Source organism: Maniola hyperantus, chromosome 28 (genome assembly GCF_902806685.2).
Source record: "Maniola hyperantus chromosome 28, iAphHyp1.2, whole genome shotgun sequence".
In the NCBI taxonomy this organism is placed as follows: domain Eukaryota; kingdom Metazoa; phylum Arthropoda; class Insecta; order Lepidoptera; family Nymphalidae; genus Maniola; species Maniola hyperantus.
Window position 1 is genome coordinate 4,368,278 of NC_048563.1, and position 24,785 is coordinate 4,393,062.

The 24,785-nt window shown below is 37.6% G+C and overlaps 3 protein-coding genes across 4 annotated transcripts in view; 1 reads left to right on the forward strand and 2 right to left on the reverse strand.

Annotated features, from left to right (window-relative positions):
* The window catches only part of RNF220 (ring finger protein 220), a 130,472-nt gene that overhangs the window by 100,632 nt on the left and 5,055 nt on the right, over positions 1-24,785 (reverse strand). The window contains exons 6-8 of one of the 2 annotated variants that reach the window (XR_011238370.1): positions 23,774-23,839; positions 22,764-22,838; positions 20,490-22,078 (exon numbers count right to left, since the gene is read on the reverse strand). Coding sequence is in view for 1 of the 2 variants with exons in the window: in XM_034983208.2 (XP_034839099.1) it covers positions 21,986-22,078; positions 22,764-22,838; positions 23,774-23,839 (234 nt within the window). In the remaining variant the exon portion in view is untranslated. Of the gene's footprint in view, positions 1-20,323; positions 22,079-22,763; positions 22,839-23,773; positions 23,840-24,785 lie in introns of those variants that run through there. The other variant, XM_034983208.2, reaches the window with a different exon arrangement.
* Positions 327-4,359, reverse strand: LOC117994976 (uncharacterized). The gene is made up of 3 exons (XM_069508253.1): positions 4,171-4,359; positions 3,086-3,208; positions 327-2,568 (listed from the first exon to the last, which is right to left on the reverse strand). Exons 1-3 carry the CDS (start codon positions 4,312-4,314, stop codon positions 1,309-1,311), a joined length of 1,527 nt encoding a protein of 508 aa, XP_069364354.1. The 5' UTR covers positions 4,315-4,359; the 3' UTR covers positions 327-1,308.
* Positions 4,877-19,339, forward strand: LOC117994977 (zinc finger protein ZFP2-like). The gene is made up of 13 exons (XM_069508229.1): positions 4,877-5,052; positions 6,033-6,164; positions 6,487-6,655; positions 9,222-9,395; positions 9,992-10,161; positions 10,390-10,520; positions 11,011-11,085; positions 11,341-11,482; positions 14,055-14,191; positions 15,729-15,870; positions 16,933-17,046; positions 17,716-17,913; positions 19,161-19,339. Exons 1-13 carry the CDS (start codon positions 4,948-4,950, stop codon positions 19,323-19,325), a joined length of 1,854 nt encoding a protein of 617 aa, XP_069364330.1. The 5' UTR covers positions 4,877-4,947; the 3' UTR covers positions 19,326-19,339.

Sequence of the window (24,785 nt, forward strand, 5' to 3'; positions counted from 1 at the left end):
ACGGGAAGTACTCTGTAGGTTTCTTGACAGACAGACGGACAGACAGACAGACAACAAAGTGATTCTATAAGGGTTCCGTTTTTCCTTTTGAGGTACGGAACCCTAAAAACCGGCCAAGTGCGAGTCAGGCTCACGCAACGAGGGTTCCGTACTACAGACGTATTTTTTCGACATTTTGCACGATAATTTAAAAACTAAGATGCATAAAAATAAATATAAATCTGTTTTAGAATGCACAGGTGACGCCCTTTCATATGATACCCCACTTGATATACAAACAATATAATTATAAAATGTTCTTAAAACTAAGGAAAGAAAACGAGATATTTTTTTTACAATTGATTTAATTAAAAAACCACCCAGGTACATAACTACATAGTTTTACCAAAAAAGCAACCGAGGAGCTGCTCGATAAACTAGATCACCTTCAGAATTTGTGCATCCGTTTTATTTCGGACTAGCTTATGTCCGCGTGGACTACATAAATTTAAAACCCTATTTCACCCCAGTAGGGGATGAATTTTCAAAAATCCTTTCTTAGCGGATGCCTACGTCATGATAGCTATCTGCATGCCAAATTTCAGCCCGATCCGTCCAGTAGTTTGAGTTGTGCGTTGATAGTCAGTCAGTCAGCTTTATAAAGAAGACTGCGAGAAAGATTTGCGCTTGACGACTTTTATCACAAAAATACATATTGCAAAACTATAACAATCAAAACCAATATCATAATTCCTTTTCACCAACATCATCAAAACAAGTTTGAGTCTCCGCTGACGAAAAACTCAAAAAATCATTATAAAAACCGCCCCTAAAGTCCAAAGTTTGAGTCTCAGTTGATGTCAGCATATTAAATGTACTAGGGCTTGATGAAACGCTTTCTGCACATCTAAAATTAGGCTTCGGAGAGTCGTAGAGACAAAAACATGTTTGAGTCTCTTTCAAACAAGTCTGGTGATTGAGTTTGAGACGTGATAGTTTCTTTATTAGATCGACTCAAACCCAAAGAGAATATAATGACTACGTTTTACTCAAACCGAACTCTAATGGTAGAGTTTGAGTCTGCATATCTGATAGAGACACTGAGTCAGAAAACATTGCTTTTTTTACTGGTTTTACGGCTCTGGGTTCTAGCCCTTTTGAGCCTAAAACATTGCATCATCATCGCTATTTATTCAAACGTTTTTGCGGAGTGGTAGAATGTATTACTAAGGATTTTGTGTTATAACTACAAAAATAAATAAATAAAAAACCATATCTGAAAATGACAGACATCTCAGAATTGCAAAACAATAACAACTAAAACCAATATCATAAATCTTTATCACCATCATCATCAAAACAAGTTTGAGTCTCCGCTGACGAAAAACTCAAGAAATCATTATAAAAACTGCCCCTAAAGTCCAAAGTTTGAGTCTCAGTTGATGTCAGCATATTAAATGTACTAGGGCTTGATGAAACGCTTTCTGCACATCTAAAATTAGGCTTCGGAGAGTCGTAGAGACAAAAACATGTTTGAGTCTCTTTGATGCTCAAGTCTGGTGATTGAGTCTGAGATGTGATAGTTTCTTTATTAGATCGACTCAAACCAAACTCTAATGGTAGAGTTTGAGTCTGTATATCTGATAGAGACACTGAGTCAGAAAACATGGCGTCATCCTCACTAATATTAGATTTTAATGATAACAAGTCTTCAAATACAGTTTGAGTTGACATCTCATCTTTTTTCGTGTCATCCGATTTCTCAGCCTGCCAAGATGGCAGAGTTACATCGTTTTTGATATGTTTTTCGATATCTAACGTTTGAGTAGCAAAAGAACGCCTCGGACTGTCGCAGAAAAACTCCGATTTATCAGAATCTGTCTTATTTTTCTCTGTCTTAACCTTCTTTGTATTAACCTTACTTTCTAAATTAGATTTTTCACCTTTTTCTAAATCTTTATCAGCTTTAAGAGAAACTATATCATTAATTTTAATCTTTTTTGCATCAAATTGAATGTCTGAGCTCCTTTTTTCAGCTTTCCTCTGAATCATATATTGCTTATGCAACTCGGGGTGCTTTCTTAACAGATGCACTAAGAAACTTTCATAAGTCTTAAAAGGTTTATCACATTCCTGACACATGAATGTGCAATTACAGGTTTTCAAATGCCTGTTAAAATCTAAATTATTAAAAAAGCCCAAATGGCACGCGTCACAAATAATTTTATCTCGGTGTACTTTGAAAATGTGTTGATTTAGATATTTTCTGCCTGAAAAATGTTTTTCTTGGCCTGAACTTATATGGTACGAGCAGTTTTTCATATGGCAGTAATATTTTAGGTCTACATTAAAATTTTCGACTACTTTATGTAGTTTAACTAAGTGGTGCAACAGATCGGTTCGTTTTAGGAAGTTGGAGTTACAGAATAGACAAGGCAGACTTATTTTCGAGTCCATATGAGGTGCAACTATTTTTATTATAAGTTGATTTTCGGTTAACTCTGTATGTATTAAGTTTTCTTGTGGGTCTGATGAAAGTCCAGGTTTAGAAGCATTGGACCAATCCAATGCTTCGCTGGATTGCTTTTTCTGAAACAAACAATTTTGGTCACAGTCACTACCATCATCATCCTCATCAACCGGCTCACTACTGAGCATGGGTCTCCTCTAAGAATGAGTATTAAAAAAAAACCGGCCAAGTGCAAGTCAGGCTCGCGCAATGAGGGTTCCGTACTACAGTCGTATTTTTTAGACATTTTGCAGGATAATTCAAAAACTATGATACATAAAAATAAATAAAAATCTGTTTTAGAATGCACAGGTGAAGACCTTTCATATGATACCCCACTTGATATAGTTATCTTACTTAGAAAATTGAAAATACTAATTATTAGTTTATGACCACAATTTAATTTTTTTTGTGTGATGTAACCACAAATTCACAGTTTTCAGATTATTCCCCAAATGTCAACTATAAGATCTACCTACCTGCCAAATTTAATGATTCTAGGACAACGGGAAGCACCCTGTAGGTTTCTTGACAGACAGGGTTCCGTTTTTCCTTTTGAGGTACGGAACCCTAAAAATGAAAGTTTTAGTGGCATACCTCCAAAGCCCCCCTCAACAACTCATCAGCCTGCTGACAGGTGGCCTTGAAGCTCCTGCACTTGTGTATGACGTCCTCGCACCTCACACAGAGCAGCAGAGACGGGTTGTCTGACGTGTTGACCTGGAACACAAAATCAAATAGATTATTTAAAATCCATACTAATATTATAAATGCGAAAGTGTGTCTGTCTGTCTGCTAGCTTTTCACTCAACAGTTCAACCGATTTTGGCGAAATTTGGTACAGAGGTAGCTTGCAACCCGGGGAAGGACATAGGCTACTTTTTATCCCGGAAAATTTAAGAGTTCCCACAGGATTTTTAAAAACCTAAATCCACGCGTACAAAGTCGCGGGCATCAGCTAGTAGGTATTAGGTAATAAATTATTTAAAATCACTACCCATGTTATAAATGCGAAAGTGTGTTTGTTGGTTTGTCCTTCAATCACGTCGCAACGGTGCAATGGATCGACGTGATATTTTGCATGGGTATAGATAAAGGATTGTTAAAAACCTAAATCCACACAGTCGCAGTCGTCATCTAGTATTACATATTTATGTTATACAAATAAAATAGTCCTAGTTCATAGCCACGTCTAGACACGTCTCCTTTTTGGTCTGGAATTTGATCCAGAACACACACCACTAAATTATTCATCATCATCATCATGATCAGCCTGTGGACGTCCACTGTTGGACATAGGCCTTCCCTAAACAGCACCACCACACCCGCCTCAGCCTTCCTCATCCAGGCACTTCCCGCCAGCTTCTTTATATCGTCGGTCAATCGTGAAGAGTGTATAGGCATCTTCTAGGAAAGCGCGCTCCATCTTAAGCTAGTCTATAAATTAAAAAAAAAATACAAATATTGAAAACCTGGATTCATAAAGTAATTTATGAATTATAAACAAACATTTTTTAGGTTTGTCTGTCACGGTTTGTTGCGATTTATAAGTACTTAAAGCACGGAAATAAAATATTTCATACACCCAAAATTATGTAAGGAACCCTAAAAGAGCGAGGCCCGACTTGCACTTGTCTGGTTTTTTATAACTGAAAGAACAAACGAATTCTTTGAATGTCTACCTGGACATTTGTGAGCTTATAAAATTCGTCTAATAAGCCCCATTCGACCATGTTTTTCATCTCTCCGGACGTGGCTAAACATCCGCGACATATTAGAGACAGATCTATTGCACTCAAATCGTCTATATTCAATGTTGAAGACATTTTTCACATAATCCTTCTTGTTTTTCTTCACATTCTTTTTTATTTACTATCGTCTATCACAGCTTCACAGCAACATTGTTTGATTCATGATGTTTGACGTTTTGTGTTTTATAGTTATATGTCTGTGGCAATTTATACCTGAGTATTGGCAGCATTGTAATGGAAATTCGTTCTTTCTATTCAACAACAGATGGCACTTATGGCAAATTGTCAAATGTCTTTTTTTTCTATCTTTATTTTCTCATGATTTTCTCTGTCTAATGTCTATGGTCAAATTGTTTACACCTGACCACAGGTTTACACAAAAAAATCGACGAAAGAGTTTTATTTGTGTTTTTTTGAACAGCACTAATATAAAGTATTCAAATGGGATATGTAATTAAAGGTAATTTATCATTGCCATAATATCCAGCCGGCCAGCATCTATTCTTTTAGTAATTCATTCTTCAATATAATATTTTGTTTTCTCACAGAAAGACTATAATTGAACTAATCAAGTGATAAACTTATTAACTGTGATTGATACTGTGGATTGATAGTTGTTAAACATTTTCCAACGAATATGTGACATAGTTTCAAATTTAAAAAAAAATGGATGTTATTATAGGCTGAAAAGCATGAAAATGAATTGAAATGTGTGGAGATATATGCAGATTATGCTTAGCAAGGGATACCCGTACTTTGACGATCTCGAACACTGTGTTACAGTATGTTTATGAGAAGATTGCCGATGTCAAAGTAAGTTTTTAGTTCCATATCTCCAGAGAAAAAAAACCGGCCAAGTCAGAATCGCGCACTGAGGATTCTGTACTACAATTGTATTTTATCGACGTTTTGCACGATAAATCAAAAACTTTTATGCCTAAAAATAAATAAAAATCTATCCTACTTCAAAAATTGAAAATACTAATTATTAGTTCATGACCACAATTTTTTTTTTGTTTGATGTAACCACAAATCACGGTTTTCAGATTTTTCCCCGAATGTCTGATATAACGTCTACATCATAACAGCTATCTGCATGCCAAATTTCAGCCCGATCCGTCCAGTAGTTTGAGCTGTGCGTTGATAGATCAGTCAGTCAGTCTCCTTTACCTTTTATATATTTAGATACTTTGTTTTAGTTCAGCTGAACTCCATACCTGAACTACAATGTGTGTGTTAGTAATATTTTATTATTAGTGTATTTTATTTTCCAAAAATTAGAGATCCCTACGAAAATGAGGTCAATGGAAAATGAGATTGAGTCAATGTTTACAGCTTGATACAACAAGCTGTACTGACTGAGAAAATAATGTTTGAGTTAGTTAGTTAATTAAGAACTGCCACGCTGCCGGCCCAATGTGGATTGGCAGACTTCACACACCTTTGAGTACATGGAAAACTCTCAGGCATGCAGGTATCCTCACGATGTTTTCCTTCACCGTTAAAGTAAGTGATATGTAATTTAGTAACGCACATAACTCGGAAAAATTAGTGGCGCATGGCTGGGATCGAACCCCAGACCTCCCGAAAAGAAGGTCTTCATCACTCCAATTATTAATTAATCATTATGATTATTTTAATGATTATTATTTAGTTATTATGATATTAGTACAGATACCTTTATAATATTAGTAGTACAGACCGTGGCGTGTGGAAGTCCCTACAAGAGACCTATGTCCAGCAGTGGACGTCTATCGGTTGATGATGATGATGAGATACCTTGTTTGTTCCAGCTGAACTCAATACCTGAGCTACAATTAGTGTGCTACATCTGCCATGCGAGGCTGAGACAATGTTACAGCTTGATGAAACAAGCTGTACTGACTGAGAAGCTATTGAAAGAAGCTGCCGTGCATGGTGTTCAGGTAAGGATTGTTAGCTTTTCAAAAAGATCATTAAAACATTTAATAAGAAAAAAGAAAAAAACCGGCCAATTGTGAGTCAGGCTCGCGCAATGAGGGTTCCGTACTATAATCGTATTTTTTCGACATTTTGCACGATAATTCAAAAACTATGATGCATAAAAATAAATTAAAATCTGTTTAAGAATGAACGGATAAAGCCCTTTCATATTATGATACCCCACTTGATATAGTTATCTTACTTCGAAAATTAAAAATACTAATTATTAGTTTATGATCACAATTTAATTTATTTTGTGTGATGTGACTTTATTGTAATTTTCAGCTAAACAGCATAAGTAAGATTCAAAAATGTGGTCTGGCTACATCCTCGGTGATCAGCATAAGTCTAGACCCAAACGTAGTGATACAAATAAAAGAAGAAGAAGAAGGAGAAGATTGTATCAAAGTAGAAGACATTAAGGATGAACAGGATTTTGATGTTCTAGAACCAGGTATTTTTGGGTTCCGTACTTCAAAAGCAAAACATTTTATGGGACCACCACGGAAACTTCTTGTTGATTAAAAAAATAATTTGCAAATCGATTCAGAAACTTAATTTAAAAAACCGGCCAAGTGCGAATCACACTCGCGTCTGAGGGTTCCGTAGTACAATCGTATTTTATCGACATTTTGCAATGATAAATCAAAAACTACTTACTAGATCTCGTTCAAACCAATTTTCGGTGGAAGTTTGCACCTACATCATATATTTAGTTTAGTTGTATCATTCTGTTATTTTTGAAGTTACAGGGGGGGGGACACATTTTACCACTTTGGAAGTGTCTCTCGCGCAAACTATTCTGTTTAGAAAAAAAAAGATATAAGAAACCTCAATATCATTTTTGAAGACCTATCCATACCCCACACGTACAGTGGCGTGCACAGGCCCGGAGCCCCGGGTATGCATGGGGAATGCATCGCAAAAAAAAAAAAAAATTTTTTTTTTTACTTTTTTTTTTTTTTTAATTGATTGATGATACATACTACTTTAAGCCGTGATAGCCTAGTGGTTATGACGTCCGCCTTCTAATCGGAGGTCGAGGGTTCGATTCCGGGCACGCACGTCTTACTTTTCGGAGTTATGTGCGTTTTAAGTAATTAAATATCACTCGCTTTAACGGTGAAGGAAAACATCGTGAGGAAACCTGCATGCCTGAGAGTTCTCTATAATGTTCTTAAAGGTGTGTGAAGTATTCCTTTGCGAATAATATCTAATTTTACGTTAAAGGGAAAAGAAACAAAGTTTTGTCTAAGTACCTTTTGTAAACACACAGCGCCATCACAAACTTCACATGAATAAACTTCCATTTTCCAAATAAGTAATAAGTATTCTATAAATAAACCTTTATACACACTTTTAAAATTACAAAACTAACTGGATTTTATTTACTTCACGTAGTTATATCCACAAAAACTCTATTTTTCACCAAAAAAAAAACAAAACACTGCACATTGAACGATTAGAAACAAACAAGATGGAGTAATAAGAGATTTTTATGCCAAAATATACCAAAAATCTCCTTAAAAATTGAATTATTCATAAAAGCTATTATTTATTTTGCAGGAAATAGTATTTAATTTTTAAAGAACGATTGCAATTATCAATAAAAGGCATAATGCTTTTAAATCTTTTATTCTTTTAAATAGTACGAGTTTTGGTTTATTTATTTGAATTTACGTTCGAAACATAAACTGGCAAGCTTTATCTTAGAATCTAAACCGTACTCAAATTTATGGAAAATAATATCAATAAATTAATTAAATTGAAAAGTATAGAATTATAATAAATATAGCTACTTATTTTGATTGTACTAGATTAAAAACTCAAATGCTTACATGTACTTACGAATTTAAACTCCGCGCGGTATTGAACTCTCTTGTGATTGGACAGAAGTCGTGCTTATTTCGCCCGTCAAAAAGGGGTCATTTGAGGCACACATTAACAAATTCTAGGAGAAATGTCTCACACATCTAGACTTAGAGTTGCGTAATATTACTATACGTGTAAGCGTGGATGTGTGAGTAAAAGCACAACTGGATTTTGCCTCTGATGACGCGTCTCGTCGTCCGAGTCATGGGAGACGACTGATAGTACCGATAGATGGCGTTCACTCAAGGTTCATCGGCTAATGGGCTAAGCTTACACCTACCGCGAGCGACCGTGGTTCGTGACTGTGATAGTGCTATGATTTTATTGCAAGGCGCGGCGAGCTATTTGATGAATTTTCAATTATTTTTAAAAAAGATTCCAATCATTTGTAGATTCAAAATGCCAGAGCTTTACCAGAGTAAGCCAGGGTATGCTGAGCTTTTAAGCTTATATACTTTGCACGCCACTGCACACGTATGGGTTTGATGAAAAAAAAATTGAGTTTCAGTTCTAAGTATTTTTTTTTTTTAATTCAGATACAAGTTAGCCCTTGACTGCAATCTCACCTGATGGTAAGTGATGATGCAGTCTAAGATGATAGCGGGCTAACCTGGAAGGGATATGGCAGCTTTTATTAAACCCGTACCCCTTTGGTTTCTACACGGCATCGTACCGGAACGCTAAATCGCTTGGCGGCCCGGCTTTGCCGGTAGGGTGGTAACTAGCCACAGCCGAAGCCTCTCATCAGACCAGACCAGAAATTTAGAAATTATAAAATTCCAAACCCCTGCCAGGAATCGAACCCAGGACCTCTCACTAATAAGACCACAGCGCTCACGACTGCGCCAGGGAGGTCGTCAAACCCGTCGTCGTCAAGTATGGGGAAACCCCAAAATATAAATTTTTGTTTTTTGTTTTTTTTTCTATTTTTGTGTGAAAATCTTAATGCGGTTCACAGAATACATCTACTTACCAAGTTTCAACAGTAAAGCTCTTATAGTTTCGGAAAAAAGTGGCTGTGACATACGGACGGACAGACATGACGAATCTATAAGGGTTCCATTTTTTGCCATTCGGCTACGGAACCCTAAAAAGTTGGTTGGAAACTATGTCAAAAAAGATGGGTGACCGGTATTTCAAATTTTTAGATGGCAATGTGGAGTTAGATACGGATATTTATAAATCAGATTTGGAAACTCAAAATAATGAATCTCAAACGGATTCCGAAGACAATGTACCGCTTCGGAGTATACGGCTGAAAGTTAAAAAGAAGATCAAAATAGACAGGAACAGAATCAAGAAAACGAAAAATACAAAACATGGTAAAAAAAAAATTTTTTTTTGTTATATTGTACTAGCTGATAACCGCGACTTCGTACGCGTGGATTTAGGTTTTTTTAAATACCGTGGGAACTCTTTAATTTTCCGGGATAAAAAGTAGCCTATGTCACTCTCCAGGTCTTTAACTATACCCATGCAAAAAATCACGTCAATCGGTTGCTCTGTTGCGACGTGATTGAAGGACAAACCAACAAATAAACGCACTTTCGCATTTTTATCCCGGAAAATCAAAGAGTTCCCACGGGATTTTTAAAAACCTAAATCCACGCGGACGAAGTCGCGGGCATCAGCTAGTCTAAATATATAAAAGGAAATGGTGACTGACTGCCTGACTGACTACACAAATTTTAAACCGGTATTAACTCCTAAGGGGGTAACCCTTAGGGGTTGAATCTTCAAAATTATTTTCTCAGCGGATGTCTACGTCATATTAGCTATCTGCATGCCAAATTGCAGCCCGATCTGTCCAGTAGTTTGAGCTGTGCGTTGATAGATCAGTCAGTCAGTCAATCCTTTTATATATTTAGATGAAGTAATATCCGCTTGATTTAAAAAGTTTTTTCTATCATTTTCCTAGAAAAGTTAGAAGCCAAAGAGATACTGCTAGATGAGAAGCAGCAAATGGCGGAACTTCTAGAACGTTCCAAATCTCTCAACTACCTCAACTCCCCATACAAATGTGATCTATGCTACAGAGGTTTCCGAGACCCCAGTGCGTACAGCAAACACAAGGACAAACACGACCTGGTAGGTATGTAGATAGTTGTGATGCTCTTTTTGACAATTTTAACACGACAACAACACTACAATCTGTATAATAAAGACAATTATAACAAAATTAGTATACGTATCTATCAACAGCACAACTTTCTTATATCGTAACTACACTAGATGGCGTTACATTAAATTACATCGCGATAGAATAAAATTCAAGCACGATCCGAAATTATATATTTATAAAACCAATTTTTTTAGAAAAGTGGCCGGCTCGAGTGTAAAATCTGCCACTTGCGATACAACACCAAGCAGGCACTGAACTCCCATACCGCCGCCGCGCATTCCAGACGATTCAAATGTACTATGTGTTCACATATTAGCCTTACCAAGTAAGTGGATAAAACTAGCATAATATGAACTAAATTAAAAAAAAAAATGTTTCACCATTCGAATAAAAATTTATTTACTGGTAGGGTGGTAACTAGCCACGGCCGAAGCCTCCCACCAGACCAGACCAGAAATATTGAAATTCTAAAATTCCAAACTCCTGCCGGGAACCCGGGACCTCCCACTATTAATAAGACCACAGCGCCTACCGGCAAAACCGTGCCGCCAAGCGATTTAGCGTTCCGGTACGATGCCGTGTAGAAACCAAAGGGGTGTGGGTTTAACAAAAACTGCCATACCCCTTCCAGGTTAGCCAGCTTCCATCTTAGACTGCATCATCCCTTACCACCAAGTGAGATTGCAGTCAAGGGCTAACTTGTATGTGAAAAAAAAACATATATAAATTTCACTGTATGTTTTATTTTTACACCTTACACCTGTAGTGTAACCTAAGTTTGCAATAGAGAACTTGAATTTAATTTTTTTTTTTAGAAACCAAGCCGTGGTCCACGAGAGATGGCACAACGGCCATCAATATCCGTGCAAGCTGTGTGATAAGCGATTTATGTATGTATAATCTATTTATTAGAGACGCAGCGTTGGCAGACCAGAATAATAATATTGTAAATTGATCACTTGAAAAGAGCAAGCGCCGAGTTTCTTGCTGGTTCTTCTCGGTAGGAGCGGCATTCCGAACCAGTAGTAAATTAAACTAGTTGACGACTCAAAAGCACTTGTAAAAGTTTACTTAAATAAAAATATATTCTATTCTATTCTAATTTCCCAGAATTTTCAGCAAAAATGTGTTTATATCTATTTCAGTAAACCAACCAGCTATCTCTCGCACATGCGCAAAGCTCACTCTAACTTGAGTGAGCACGTGTGTCACAAATGCGGAGAAAGTTTTGCGGGCAGGCACGGCTTACTTATGCATATGAGTAAGTCACACAAACACGACGATACGGTGAGTATTCTTACACAAGCTACCTCTCGCACCTGCTCAATTCAGAGTTCATACTTACTCAAGTGAGCACGTGGCACTCACAAGTGCGGTGAGAGCTTCGCGGGTAGATATATTCTACTTATGTATATGAGCAAGTCACACAAACACGACGATACGGTGAGTCTTATACACAAGCTATCTCTTGTCAATGTACAAAGCAGACTTATTACTTACTCAAGTGAGCACGTGTGTCACAAATGCGGAGAAAGCTTCGCGTGCAGGCACGGCTTACTTATGCATATGAGCAAGTCACACAAACACGACGACACGGCGAGTCTGCTTACATAAGCTATCTCTTGCACATGCGCAAACTATACTTGCTCAATTGAGCATGTGTGTCACAAATGTGCTTCGCGGGTAGATATATTCTACTTATGTATATGAGCAAGTCACACAAACACGACGATACGGTGAGTCTTATACACAAGCTATCTCTTGTCAATGTACAAAGCAGACTTATTACTTACTCAAGTGAGCACGTGTGTCACAAATGCGGAGAAAGCTTCGCGTGCAGGCACGGCTTACTTATGCATATGAGCAAGTCACACAAACACGACGACACGGCGAGTCTGCTTACATAAGCTATCTCTTGCACATGCGCAAACTATACTTGCTCAATTGAGCATGTGTGTCACAAATGTGCTTCGCGGGTAGATATATTCTACTTACGCACATGAGCAAGTCACACAAACACGATGATACGGTGAGTCTTCCTTCACTACCTCTCGCACATGCTCAATTCATAGTTAATACTTACTCAATTGAGCACGTGTGGCACAAATGCGGAGAATATTTGCGGGAAGGCACAGCTTACTTATGCATTTGAGCAAGTCACACAAAACTCGATGACACGGTAAGTCATCTAACAATTGAGTACCTCATTAAGTCTGATCTCATTTTAATCTTGTAACTCATATTGAGTCTGTGCTCATTTTTATTGTGTAACTCATATTGAGTCTGAGCTCATTTTTATAGTGCAACTCATATTGAGTCTGAGCTCATTTTTATTGTGTAAGAGTCTGAGCTCATTTTATTCATATAACTCATATTGAATCTGAGCTCATTTTTATTGTGCCGTTCATATTGAGTCTGAGCTCATTTTATTCATATAACTTATATTGAGTATGAGCTTATTTTTATTGTGCAACTCATATTGAGTCTGATCTTATTTTAATCTTGTAACTCATATTGAGTATTAGCTCATTTTTATTGTGCAACTCATATTGAGTCTGAGCTCATTTTAATCTTGTAACTCATATTGCCATTTCTAAGCCACGACTTTCTTCTTCTACCGACGCTTCTCCAATTATTGTTACAGGTTTGTTAAACCTGTAATAATAATAAATTAAACCAGTGGTAAATTAAACTAGTTGACGATTCACTTGTAAAAGTTTATTTGAATAAAAATCTATTATATGCTATTAGAATTGTTAACTGTTAAATGTAAAATTTGAAGCCTATCTTATGTTACTTGTACTCACTTCATAGTACTGTGTCTATGGCTCAATGCCTTTTTCCTTTTTCGTGTGATCTCTGGACGCTTACGGTGGCATATACAGTACAAGTTGTAATCATAATTATTTAAATTAATTAAAGTTTTTTTTTAAAGAAGAGGGGAATAAGATAATAAGAGCCATGTTAAATGACTAATATTCCCCTTTCCTCTCCAACTAAGCATCAAGCTTGTGCTAGGAGTAGGTACGACAATAGTGCAACTGGCGGGATTTGAACAGTCGACCTTTAAGTTTTCAGTCCACTCCTTTACCGGTTGAGCTATTGAGGCTGGGTTATTAGCGAACAATACTATTTTATTTACACACTAGCTGATTCCTGCGACTTCGTCCGCGTGGATTTACGTTTTTTAAAATCCCGCGGGAACTCTTTGATTTTTCGGGATTGTTGTCGTTGCTTGGTACCTACAATATGAATTCACTATGAACACTTCCTGAATCTTGATAACCCAGGCGGGCAGTAACCCTGCAGCATCAGGATTAAGGAGTTGAATCCAGAATTTTTTATGTGACCACGAAGTAAACTTTTTTTGTTGATTTTTAAAAAAAAATTTGCAAATCGATGTAGAAAAAAGAACCACCTCCTTTTTGACAGTCGGTTAAAAACCGATGACCTTGAAATATTTACGGAACAATCTTTAAAATATCCCCTTTTTAACAAAAAAAGAATGAATGAAATCGGACTACGCGTTAATGAATTACAACTCAGTATACATTTTAACTTTCGTCCCCTCTCCTACGGGAACCATGCTGAATTTCGGGTTAAAAAGTATCCTATATTCTTCCTCATAGTATGACCTCAAATCGTACCAAGTTTCATTGGAATCCATTCAGTAGTTTCAGCGTGATGCGCGGCCGTGATACAGACAGACAGAAAAAAATTAGTTTTGGGTTCAGTATCGATTATAGAGTGCCCTCGAAAAAAAAATTTCAAAATATCTTCAATGTACAGAATTTGACCTGTTACAGTTTTATTATAAGTATATTGATAAAATCATTTAACATATAATTTGTTTGTTCAGGAGTCAGAAATGACAGCGGACCCCACGTCAGGTAGTTACTGCAAGGCATGTGGTGTACAGTTCCTCACGCTAGATGCCTACAATCTACATCTGCTGTCTTCCCAGAAACATAAACACGCACTTTGGAAGGAAAACGGGTGAGAGACACACATACACTCACTTTTTGGGCTTATTTTAATCAAATAATGGTCCCGATTCTCTAGTCTCTCTCTAAACTAAATTTAAAGTATCTGCATCCTTTTCTTTTTACTAATGCTAAAAAAGGAACGGAACATGACTTTCACATTTAAAGAGTCTAAATTTTAGTGCACAATACAAATTTAAACAGTAGGTTCGCGAGTGCGTGCTAAAATCACGGGTTTTACCATCTAAAAATTAAATTTAGAAATGTCAAACTGCTTCTGTCCTTTTCATATTACAATAGTAAGAAGAGGGTGCAAATACTCTAAAATTAGGCTGTGCTTAGAATCGGTGCCATTCAGTACCTATATAAGAAAAAGTTGTGGTAGCCTAGTGGTTAGGACGTCCGCCTTCCAATCGGAGGTCGGTGGTTCGATCCCGGGCACGCACCTCTAACTTTTCAGAGTTATGTGCGTTTTTAAGTAATTAAAATATTATTTGCTTTAACGGTGAAGGAAAACATCGTGAGGAAACCTGCATGGCCTGTGAGTTCTCCATAATGTTCTCAAAGGTGTGTGAAGTCTGCCAATCCGCACTTGGCCAGCGTGGTAGACTATGGCCAAAACCCTTCTCAGTCTGAGAGGAGACCTGTGCTCTGTAGTGAGCTGGCGATGGGTTGATCATGATGATGATGATGATGATATTATAAATGCGAAAAAGAGTTTGTTGGTTTGTCCTTCAATAGCGACGGATCGAAGTGATTTTTTGCATGGGTATAGTCAAAGACCTGGAGAGTGACATGGGCTAATTTTTATCCCGGAAAATGAAAGAGTTCCCACGGGATTTTAAAAACCTAAATCCGGGCGAATGAAGTCGAGGTCATCAGCTAGTAAATAAATAAAAAACCGGCCAAGTGCGAGTCAGGCTCGCGCAATGAGGGTTTCGTACTACAGTCGTATTTTTTCGACATTTTGCAGGATATTGCAAAAACTATGATACATAAAAATAAATAAAAATCTGTTTTAGAATGTACAGGTGAAGACCTTTCATATGATACCCCACTTGATATAGTTATCTCACTTCGAAAGATGAAAATACTAATTATTAGTTCATGACCACAATTTAATTTTTTTTGTGTGGAAATAAATAAATTCACGGTTTTCAGATTTTTCCTCTAATGTCTGCTATAAGACCTACCTACCTGCCAAATTTCATGATTCTAGGTCAACGGGCCGTACCCTGTAGGTTTCTTGACAGACCGACAGACAGACAGACAGACAGACAACAAAGTGATCCTATAAGGGTCCCGTTTATCCTTTTGAGGTACGGAACCCTAAAAATACAAAATTGTATGACGGTACGGAACCCCTCTTGTACTTGACCGATTTTTGGTGAGCTTTTAATAATTTTAGGGTTCCGTACTCGAAGTGCCAACGGGATCCTATTACAAGCTGATGTCCGCGATTTCGTACGCGAAAAATTGTATGATGGTACGGAACCCTTTGTGTGTGAGTCCGACTGGCACTTGACCGGTTTTTTTTTTTCTATTTTTAGATCAAAATGTATAATATGCAACACGGTGGTCAGTGCATATGATCATGACAAGCATGCACGCATGCATCTCAAGGAGTTGAAGTCTAAAGTGACGGACGATATCGAAGCTACACCCCCTACCATACAAATACCTTGCACTCAGGTAAAAATCACTACATATCCATATATATAAAAGGAAAAGGTGACTGACTGACTGACTGACTTACATATCAACGGACAGCCTAAATCGCTGGTCCTAGACATATAAAATTTGGACAGTGTGTGTTTTTTGTAAAGAGTAAATATCAACTAAGAAAAGATATTTCCGAAATTTCGGTGGGAGAGATCTATCACCGAAATTTTGGAAATATCTTTTGGTTGGTTATGCTCGCCAGCCGCATAGATAATACATAATATACTGGTATAGATGCGCCACTGACAAATCTGCCTTTTTTAACTACACGACCTCTCCACTAGATGGCGCTAGCATATTATATACCTACGCACCTAGTATCTAGCTCCTATAGTACCTTTGCTTACTTTTGAGGGTTTATTAAGTATTTGTGTAAATAATCTAAAAACAGAAAACCACAACGTGAAAAGAATCTATCGTTTTGTGGTTTTTTGCTTATTTCAATTTATTTATTAAATCGGACAACAATTGATCGATTATGTGTTAGTAACAATAGATACTTAATAACTATGTTAATACTTAAACACTAAGGAGTTAGTAACAAAATACTTCATCACTATGTTAGTACTTAATAACTAAAAGGGCTTATAGATTTAAATGCACAATAGTGAGATTTAAGTGCACAATAGTGACATCTAGTACAGTTTTAAGGCTCTATGCGAATTAATTTAGCACGTCCTGAGCGCTAGATGGCACCGCTTTCCATACATTAGGTTTGTATTAGTTGTATGTACGTCACTGTCACCCCCATCGCCAGCCGGGCTGACGGTTGTATCTTGAAACTTCTATATATAGTGCAGATTGCGGAAAACCCCGGTAGTGTCATTCAGAATTGAGTGTTCTGCTTTCACCTCCGAGTATGCTACCCATGCTGCCATCTAGTGAGAGCGACGTGAGTAGTCAAGGTTTGGGTTCGTATCCCGTTGATGTGTGATTGCGGTTCTATTTTCTTCGTACGAGTGAAAAGCGCCATCTGCTTGTAATTGTGACAACTACACCACAATTCTATACAACTTTCACTTATTGTTTCAGTGTAACAAGACCTTCACAAGTCGCTCCAAACTGCATATGCATGTCAATCGCATGCATTTAGGAAAGAGGTACAACAGGAACGTCGTCTGCGAAGTGTGCGGGAAGCATTGTACGGTAAGTTTCACTTTTTGACATGTCATTTTCACTTTTTGTGCGTCCTTGTTCACTTTTAACATGTCATTCTCAGATTCCGTACCCGAAGGGTGCCAACGGGACCCTATCACTATTTTTTAATACGCATTCACTTTCACTTCACTTTCTAGAATCCATAGAATATATTTTTATACAAGTAAACTTTTACAAGTGCTTTTGAATCATCAACTAGTTTAATTTACCACTGGTTCAGAATGCCGTTCCTACCGAGCAAGAAACTCGGCGGTTGTTTTTTTCAAGAGATCCATTTACAATATTATTATACCACTTTTCACTTTATTAATCATATATTTCACTAGCTTATGCTCGCGACTTCATCCGCGTGGACTACAGAAATTTCAAACCCATATTTCACCCCCTTAGGGGTTGTATTTTCAAAAATCCTTTCTTAGCGGATGCCTACGTCATAATAGCTATCTGCATGCCAAATTTCAGCCCGATCCGTCCAGTAGTTTGAGCTGTGCGTTGATAGATCAGTCAGTCAGTCAGTCAGCCACCCTTTCCCTATATATATTTAGATAATTTCACTTTTTAACGTCATTTTCACTTTCAATTTTCTAACATGTCATTTTCACTTTCTCAACTTTTTACTTTGCACCACCAATATTCACATTATCGATATGTTTCCAGTCCAACGCGACGCTCCGCTACCACCAACGCCTACACACGGGCGAGAAGCCCTACTCTTGCGCTCTGTGTGTAGCGCGCTTCACGAGCCGCGAGCACTGGCGGCTACACCAGCGCGTCCACTCCGGGGAGCGGCCCTACAGCTGCGGTGTGTGTGGACACCGCTTCGCGCAGAAGCCTGCCCTCAATAGACACTACATTGTATGTATCTAACTTCAACGTCTAATTTAACTCCTACCTACTAACTTTAAAGTCTAATCAATATACTTATAATAAAACTGTAACAGGTCAAATTCTGTACATTGAAGATATTTTGAAATTTTTTTTTCGAGGGCACTCTATAATCGATACTGAACCCAAAACTGTAATTTTTTTCATTTTTGTCTGTCTGTCTGTCTATCTGTCTGTCTGTCTGTCTGTCTGTCTGTCTGTATCACGGCCGCGCATCACGCTGAAACTACTGAATGGATTCCAATGAAACTTGGTACGATTTGAGGTCATACTATGAGGAAGAATATAGGATACTTTTTATCCCGAAATTCAGCATGGTTCCCGTAGGAGAGGTGACGAAAGTTAAAATGTATACTGAGTTGTAGTTCATTAACGCGTAGTCCGATTTCATTCATTCTTTTTTTGTTAGGTATTGTAGGTACCAAGCAACGACAACAATCCCGAAAAATCAAAGAGTTCCCACGGGATTTTAAAAAACGTAAATCCACGCGGACGAAGTCGCAGGAATCAGCTAGTAAGGTATATGCGTGTGGTTTAAATTTCTTCTTCTTCAAGTGCCATCTCCTACCGGAGGTTGGCAATCATTAAGGCTAACTGGATCTTGTTTACTGCTGCCCTAAACAGTGATCTTGTACTCATGTTAAACCACTTGCGAAGCTTCTTGCGCCAGGATATTCGTCTACGGCCAGGTCTACGTCTGCCTTTTATCTTGCCCTGTATTATAAGCTGCAGTAGATCGTATTTTGGGTTGCGCATAACATGTACAGATCGTGTACGCAATACCACCGTGCTGCAAAGAATGGGGAAGTCCACTGAGTTACTCAAATGTGTGCAAAGGAGAAAGCTCGAATATCTGGGTTTAAATTTACTTAGTTTATTTTCAACCGAATCTTTATTGTCCTGACATTATATCGCAACCATTATTTTTTTTATTTAGTTTTTTTATATCGTGCAACATGTCGAAAAAATACAACTGCAGTACGGAACCCTCGCTGAGCGAGTCTGACTCGCACTTGACCAGTTTCTATTATTATATACTATTATATTAAATTTTTATCTATTTGACATATCAAAATATCAATTTTCATTTCTTTTCAATAACGTCACTTTACGACATTTCGTTACATTCACTTTGTCATGTCATTTTCACTTTCACATGTCGTCATCTTCACTTTATACGAATAATTCACTTTTTATCATGTATTCACTTATTCCAGGTACACACGGGGGCGAAGCCCTACGAATGTCACCTGTGCAACAAAACATTCACGCAATCCGCGTCCATGAAGAAACACATACAGAGGGTGCATCTTCGACAGCCGCCGAATAGGAAGAAAAATGGCGACCAAGACGCCGAAAAAACTAGTTTGCAAGCTTTATAATAAATTTATATTGAAATTTTTAAAATGTTTTTCATTTATTACTAGCAGTTTCTCATACGTATGGCTAAGGTTTGGAATACTCTTCCGCGATGTGTTTCCTACCAATTACAACCCGGGTATCTTTAAAACAAGAGTGAATAGGCATCTTCTAGGTAAACGCGTCCCATCATCACTTCCCATCAGGTGTGATTATGGTCAAGCGTATACCTTTAATGAAAAAAAAAAAAGATACCCGCGACTTCGTACGTGTGGATTTAGGTTTTTAAAGACTTACGTAAGATTTCTTTGATTTTCCGGGATAAAAAGTAGCCTATGTCACTCTCCCTGGTCTTTGACTATACCTATGCAATAATAAAAACCGACTTCAATAACCACAAACACTAAAAAGTAAAAATAATTTAATTTATTACCCAATATGTATGTATTTTATGTATACAAGAGTTAGTGTAGTTCTATAATATTTTTTGGAGCCGGCGCCAATTAGCCGCACGAACATTAGGTACCCGTCCGTCTATCTACTCTTCATATTGTTTTGCGACTCCACATGGGCACCTACTCCAAAATATATTATAGAACTACAATAACTCTTGTATACATAATATATTCGGTAATAAATTAAATTATTTTTACTTTTTAGTAGTACACTTTAGTATTTGTGGTTATTGAAGACATTTTTTTGAAAAAAAATTATTTCACAATTTTTAGTGGCCCCATTGTATTAAATATGATATGCCTGGTTAAAGACCTACTGTTTACTAAGCTATTACACTGATCGCGAGCAATTTACTCTTATCCATTGAGGAGTTCTCCATCTCCGAAGATATTCGTCAGATCTTCACTAAACTATAATGTAACCATCTTTGTACCTACAAAGCAAAAAAAGAATCATCAAAATCGGTTTAATTGACGTAATCGCCTAACAAACATACAAAAAAAAAGTACTGTCGAATTCAGAACCTCTTCCTTTTTTTGAAGTCGGTTAAAAATGAAACAAAAGGTACATAGCAAAAATACTTTTTATTATTTACATAGTAAATAAACTACACCTAATTCTAACTTACAACAACTTATATTTATAACTACAATAGTTATTGTATTACACTCTTTGAAAGGCAGTCAAAATTGGGTTTTTGACTCCAATTTTTTTATTACTTTATTATGAACTAGCTGATCCCCGCGGCTTCGCCCGCGTAGATTTAGGTTTTTAAAGATCCCGTATAGCCTATGTCACTCAGGAATAATGTAGCTTTCTACTGGTGAAAGAATTTTTAAAATCGGTTCAGTAGTTCTAAAGATTACCCCCTACAAACAAACTTAACGACATTACCTCTTTATATAATAATAATACAACGGGCCGTGCAGCAGAAATCGTAATATTTTAATTTCGCCATAACTTCAAAACCAATTTTCCTTTTTCCTCTTCTAGGGTCCTTTTTCAAGGGAGTCAGTTCGCGCACGCGTCGCGATTGTGACTCCCTTGATAAAGGACCCGGATGGGTTCGAAACTAGTCGGGCTAACGTCGACTAAACACGTGAGTAAAGCCGGGACAGATATTATATATAATGGAAATCACTCACGATAGTTTAAACGTTAATAATTAGTCTTCTTTTTATTAGTAAAATATACCGTCTTCATACAAAAACAACCTCGTTTTATATATCTTAACTATTTTAATATTTATTTAATTCATCATAGGATATTGGTTCGCTATTTTTATGTTCATTCATTTTTCATTAAAATGAATCACTATCAGCCGTACTCAGAACCGTTTAGTCGTAATTTAAGTTTAGATAAAACGAGACAGAGCTATTATCTCTCACATAAATCTGTCTCGTTTTAGCTCAATCTTAAGTAACGATTAGCGACTCTGAGTGTACGGCTGTATAAGTCGAATTTATATTTTCTATTGGCTGTATAAGGGCTTGTACACAAAACTGCGATGCGACGTCGCATCGCAAAAACCTGCGAGCTCGCATGTCGCGTCGCAAGAATTTGAGAATTGATTCGCATCGCGCATTCCTGCGATATCACCTTATCGTGGAAGGGAGACGCCTTGCCGCAAGAAATCGCATCGATGCAATTCGTGTCGCAACTTTCTGCGTTGCGAATTCGCATCGCGTCGCATCGCAGTTTTGTGTACAGTCCCTTAGTCCCGCAAATTGTTAATGCACGTGGCCGCCATTTTAGTGACGTCAGCACTAGACTGAAGTTTCGAGCTGACGTCATATTTTTACTTAAATATACGTCAAATGACGTCATTTCGATGTCAATGAGATATGGTTCCAGCGCAAAAGCAATTTGCGGGACTTATATAACTAAAACTAACGTAGTATTATCATCATGATCAACCCATCGCCGGCTCACTACAGAGCGCGGGTCTCCTCTCAGAGTGAGAAGGGATTTGGCCATAGTCTACCACGCTGGCCATGTGCGGATTGGTAGACTTCACACACCTTTGAGAACATTATGGAGAACCCTCAGGCATGCAGGTTTCCTCACGATGTTTTCCTTCACCGTTAAAGTAAGTGATATTTAATGAATTAAAACGCACATAACTCCGAAAAGTTAGAGGTGCGTGCCCGGGATCGAACCCCCGACCTCCGATTAGAAGGCGGACGTCCTAACCACTAGGCTATCACGGCTTATAGCGTAGTATAGTTTACATGTATATCCTTCGCAAGTGTTCCGCAGTAGTGATCGCATTGCATTGTGGGCAGATTTTCTTCGCGCGGAGAGATTGTAGCCAGCAGACCTGTAAAACGATATATGTATTATTTAAAAAAACCGGCCAAGTGCGAGTCAGGCTCGCGCAATGAGGGTTCCGTACTACAGTCGTATTTTTTCGACATTTTGCACGATAGTTCAAAAACTATGATGCATAATTAGTTTACCTACCTAGTTAGTTTTAAATACTCTGTGCCTAGTTTTTCATACGCATACTATGCCCGTGTGTTGTGGACATAATTCTTTATTATAAGTGTTAATTTCTCATTGGAGACTGCTTTGGTTTAAGTGTTTATATATATATACTATCTAGTTAACTAATTGTAACTGTTTGTCTCTATAAAATAAAATAAATAAAAAAATAAAAAAATAAAATAAAAATAAATAAAAGTCTGTTTTAGAATGTACAGGTGACGACCTTTCATATGATACCCCACTTGATATAGTCACTCACTTCGAAAGTTGAAAATACTAATTATTAGTTCATGACCACAATTTTTGTTTTTGTTTGATGTAACCCTAAATTCACGGTTTTCAGATTTTTCCCCAAATGTCAGCTAAAAGATCTACCTACCTGCCAAATTTCTTGATTCTAGGTCAACGGGAAGTACCCTGTAGGTTTCTTGACAGACAGACAACAAAGTGATCCTATAAGGGTTCCGTTTTTCCGTTTGAGGTACGGAACCCTAAAAATTAAAAAAAAGTTATCTTACCTCACAATAGACATGCCAGCACTGTATGGAAACAGCGGGCGAGGTGTACGGACCGAGGCATATCAGACATTTGGCCTGAAAACAACAGTTTTATCAAAATCGGTTCAGATATGGTATATGACGATCTTCCTGGCGCTGTGGTCTCATTAGTGGGAGGTCCCGGGTTCGAATCAAATTCTAAATAATATCTGTCCCGGCTTTACTCACGTATGTAGTCGACCACCACCCCAGCCACCCTCACAACGGGCTCTACGGGCAGCGGCACGCGCGTCCCGCAGTCAAAACCGCGGCGCGTGCGCGAACGGACTCCCTTGAAAAAGGACCCCGTATGCAGTGGCGTGCAGGTCATAGAGGCATAAATGCACTGCTTACCCCAGTTGTAATAGCTCAATGCATATTTTTCATTATGACCTGCCAGTAAACGGGTTCCTACCTAACTAATGCTTACCCTGGCTTCTAACCTTGTGCACGCCACTGCCCGTATGGGTTCGAAACTAGTCGAGCTAACGTCGACTACACGTGAGTAAAGCCGAGACAGATATTATTTAGAATGGAAATCACTCACGGTAGTTTAAACGCTAAAATAGTTTTATCAAAATCGGTTCAGATATGGTATATGACGATCTTCCTGGCGCTGTGGTCTTATAAGTGGGAGGTCCCGGGTTCGATTTCTCTGTTCAGGGGTTTGGAATTTTATAATTTCTTAATACCGAAATAACAATTTTTTCAGACACTTTTTTCATTAATTTTTTGAGCATCGGTATTTTAGAAAAATATATTGATAGAAATCAAGCTAAGTAATATTTTTTTTCTAACTAGGCATCCAAAGAGGCACCTAAATCTAGGAAGTTTTTATAAGAAGTTGTAAGAGGCTTACAACTTCTTATAAAAATCGCTCTTTTACTGTAGGTATTTTGCAGAGTTAATGGTAAGTTATTCATTATAATATTTGCTAAGATTATAAATGAAATGAATGTATAAATGAAATGAATGAATGAATGAAGTCTCACCTCTAAAGAGGAATTCTGCTTTTTTTCCAAATCCTTAATTTTTGACTTCAAGGCTTGTATTCTTGTCTGAAATTAACATGAATAATCAGTACCCTATCATAAATGCGAAAATGTGTTTGTTTGTTTATTTGTTGGTTTTTTGGTATGTTGGTTTGTCCTTCAATCACGTCGCAACGGTGCAACGGATTGACGTGATTTTTTGCATGGGTATAGATAAAGACCTGGAGAGTGACATAGACTACTTTTTATCCCGGAAAATTAAAGAGTTCCCACAGGATTTTTAAACAACCTAATTCCACGCGGATGAAGTTGCGGGGATGCCTATGCAAAAAACCGGCCAAGTGCGAGTCAGGCTCGCGCAACGAGGGTGCCGTAATAGTCGTATTTTGCACGATAATTCAAAAACTATGATGCATAAAAATAAATAAAAATCTGTTTTAGAATGTACAGGTGAAGACCTTTCATATGATACCCCACTTGATATAGTCACTCACTTGGAAAGTTGAAAATACTAATTTTAGTTCATGACCACGATTTTTTTTTGTGTGATCTAACCCTAAATTCACGGTTTTCAGATTTTTCCCCAAATGTCAGCTATAAGATCTACCTACCTGCCAAATTTCATTATTCTAGGTCAACGGGAAGTACCCTGTAGGTTTCTTGACGGACAGACAGACAGACAACAAAGTGATCCTATAAGAGTTCTGTTTTTCCATTTGAGGTACGAAACCCTAAACGTCAACCCGTTGCTCCGTTGCGACGTGATTGAAGGACAAACCAACAAACAAACACACTCTCACATTTATAATATGGGTAGTGATATCTTAATCTTAATATATAAAAGGAAAAGGTGACTGACTGACTGATCTAACAACGCACAGCTCAAACTAAACTCTCGGATCGGGCTGAAATTTGGCATGCAGATAGCTGTTATGACGTAGACATCCGCGAAGAAAGGATTTTTGAAAATTCAACCCCTAAGGGGGTGAAATAGGGATTTGAAATTTGTGTA

What these genes read in the sequence shown, in the direction of transcription:
- LOC117994976 (XM_069508253.1), bottom strand. Translation starts at nt 4,314, where the DNA reads ATGTCTTCAACATTGAATATAGACGATTTGAGTGCAATAGATCTGTCT. An exon ending in ATAAGCTCACAAATGTCCAG is followed by an intron (nt 3,209 to 4,170) that starts GTAGACATTCAA and finishes TTTGTGTTCCAG; the next exon opens with GTCAACACGTCAGACAACCC. An exon ending in TGTTGAGGGGGGCTTTGGAG is followed by an intron (nt 2,569 to 3,085) that starts GTATGCCACTAA and finishes TGTTTGTTTCAG; the next exon opens with AAAAAGCAATCCAGCGAAGC.
- LOC117994977 (XM_069508229.1), top strand. Translation starts at nt 4,948, where the DNA reads ATGTGTGGAGATATATGCAGATTATGCTTAGCAAGGGATACCCGTACT. An exon ending in CTGTGTGATAAGCGATTTAT is followed by an intron (nt 11,086 to 11,340) that starts GTATGTATAATC and finishes TATCTATTTCAG; the next exon opens with TAAACCAACCAGCTATCTCT. An exon ending in CCCTCAATAGACACTACATT is followed by an intron (nt 17,914 to 19,160) that starts GTATGTATCTAA and finishes CACTTATTCCAG; the next exon opens with GTACACACGGGGGCGAAGCC.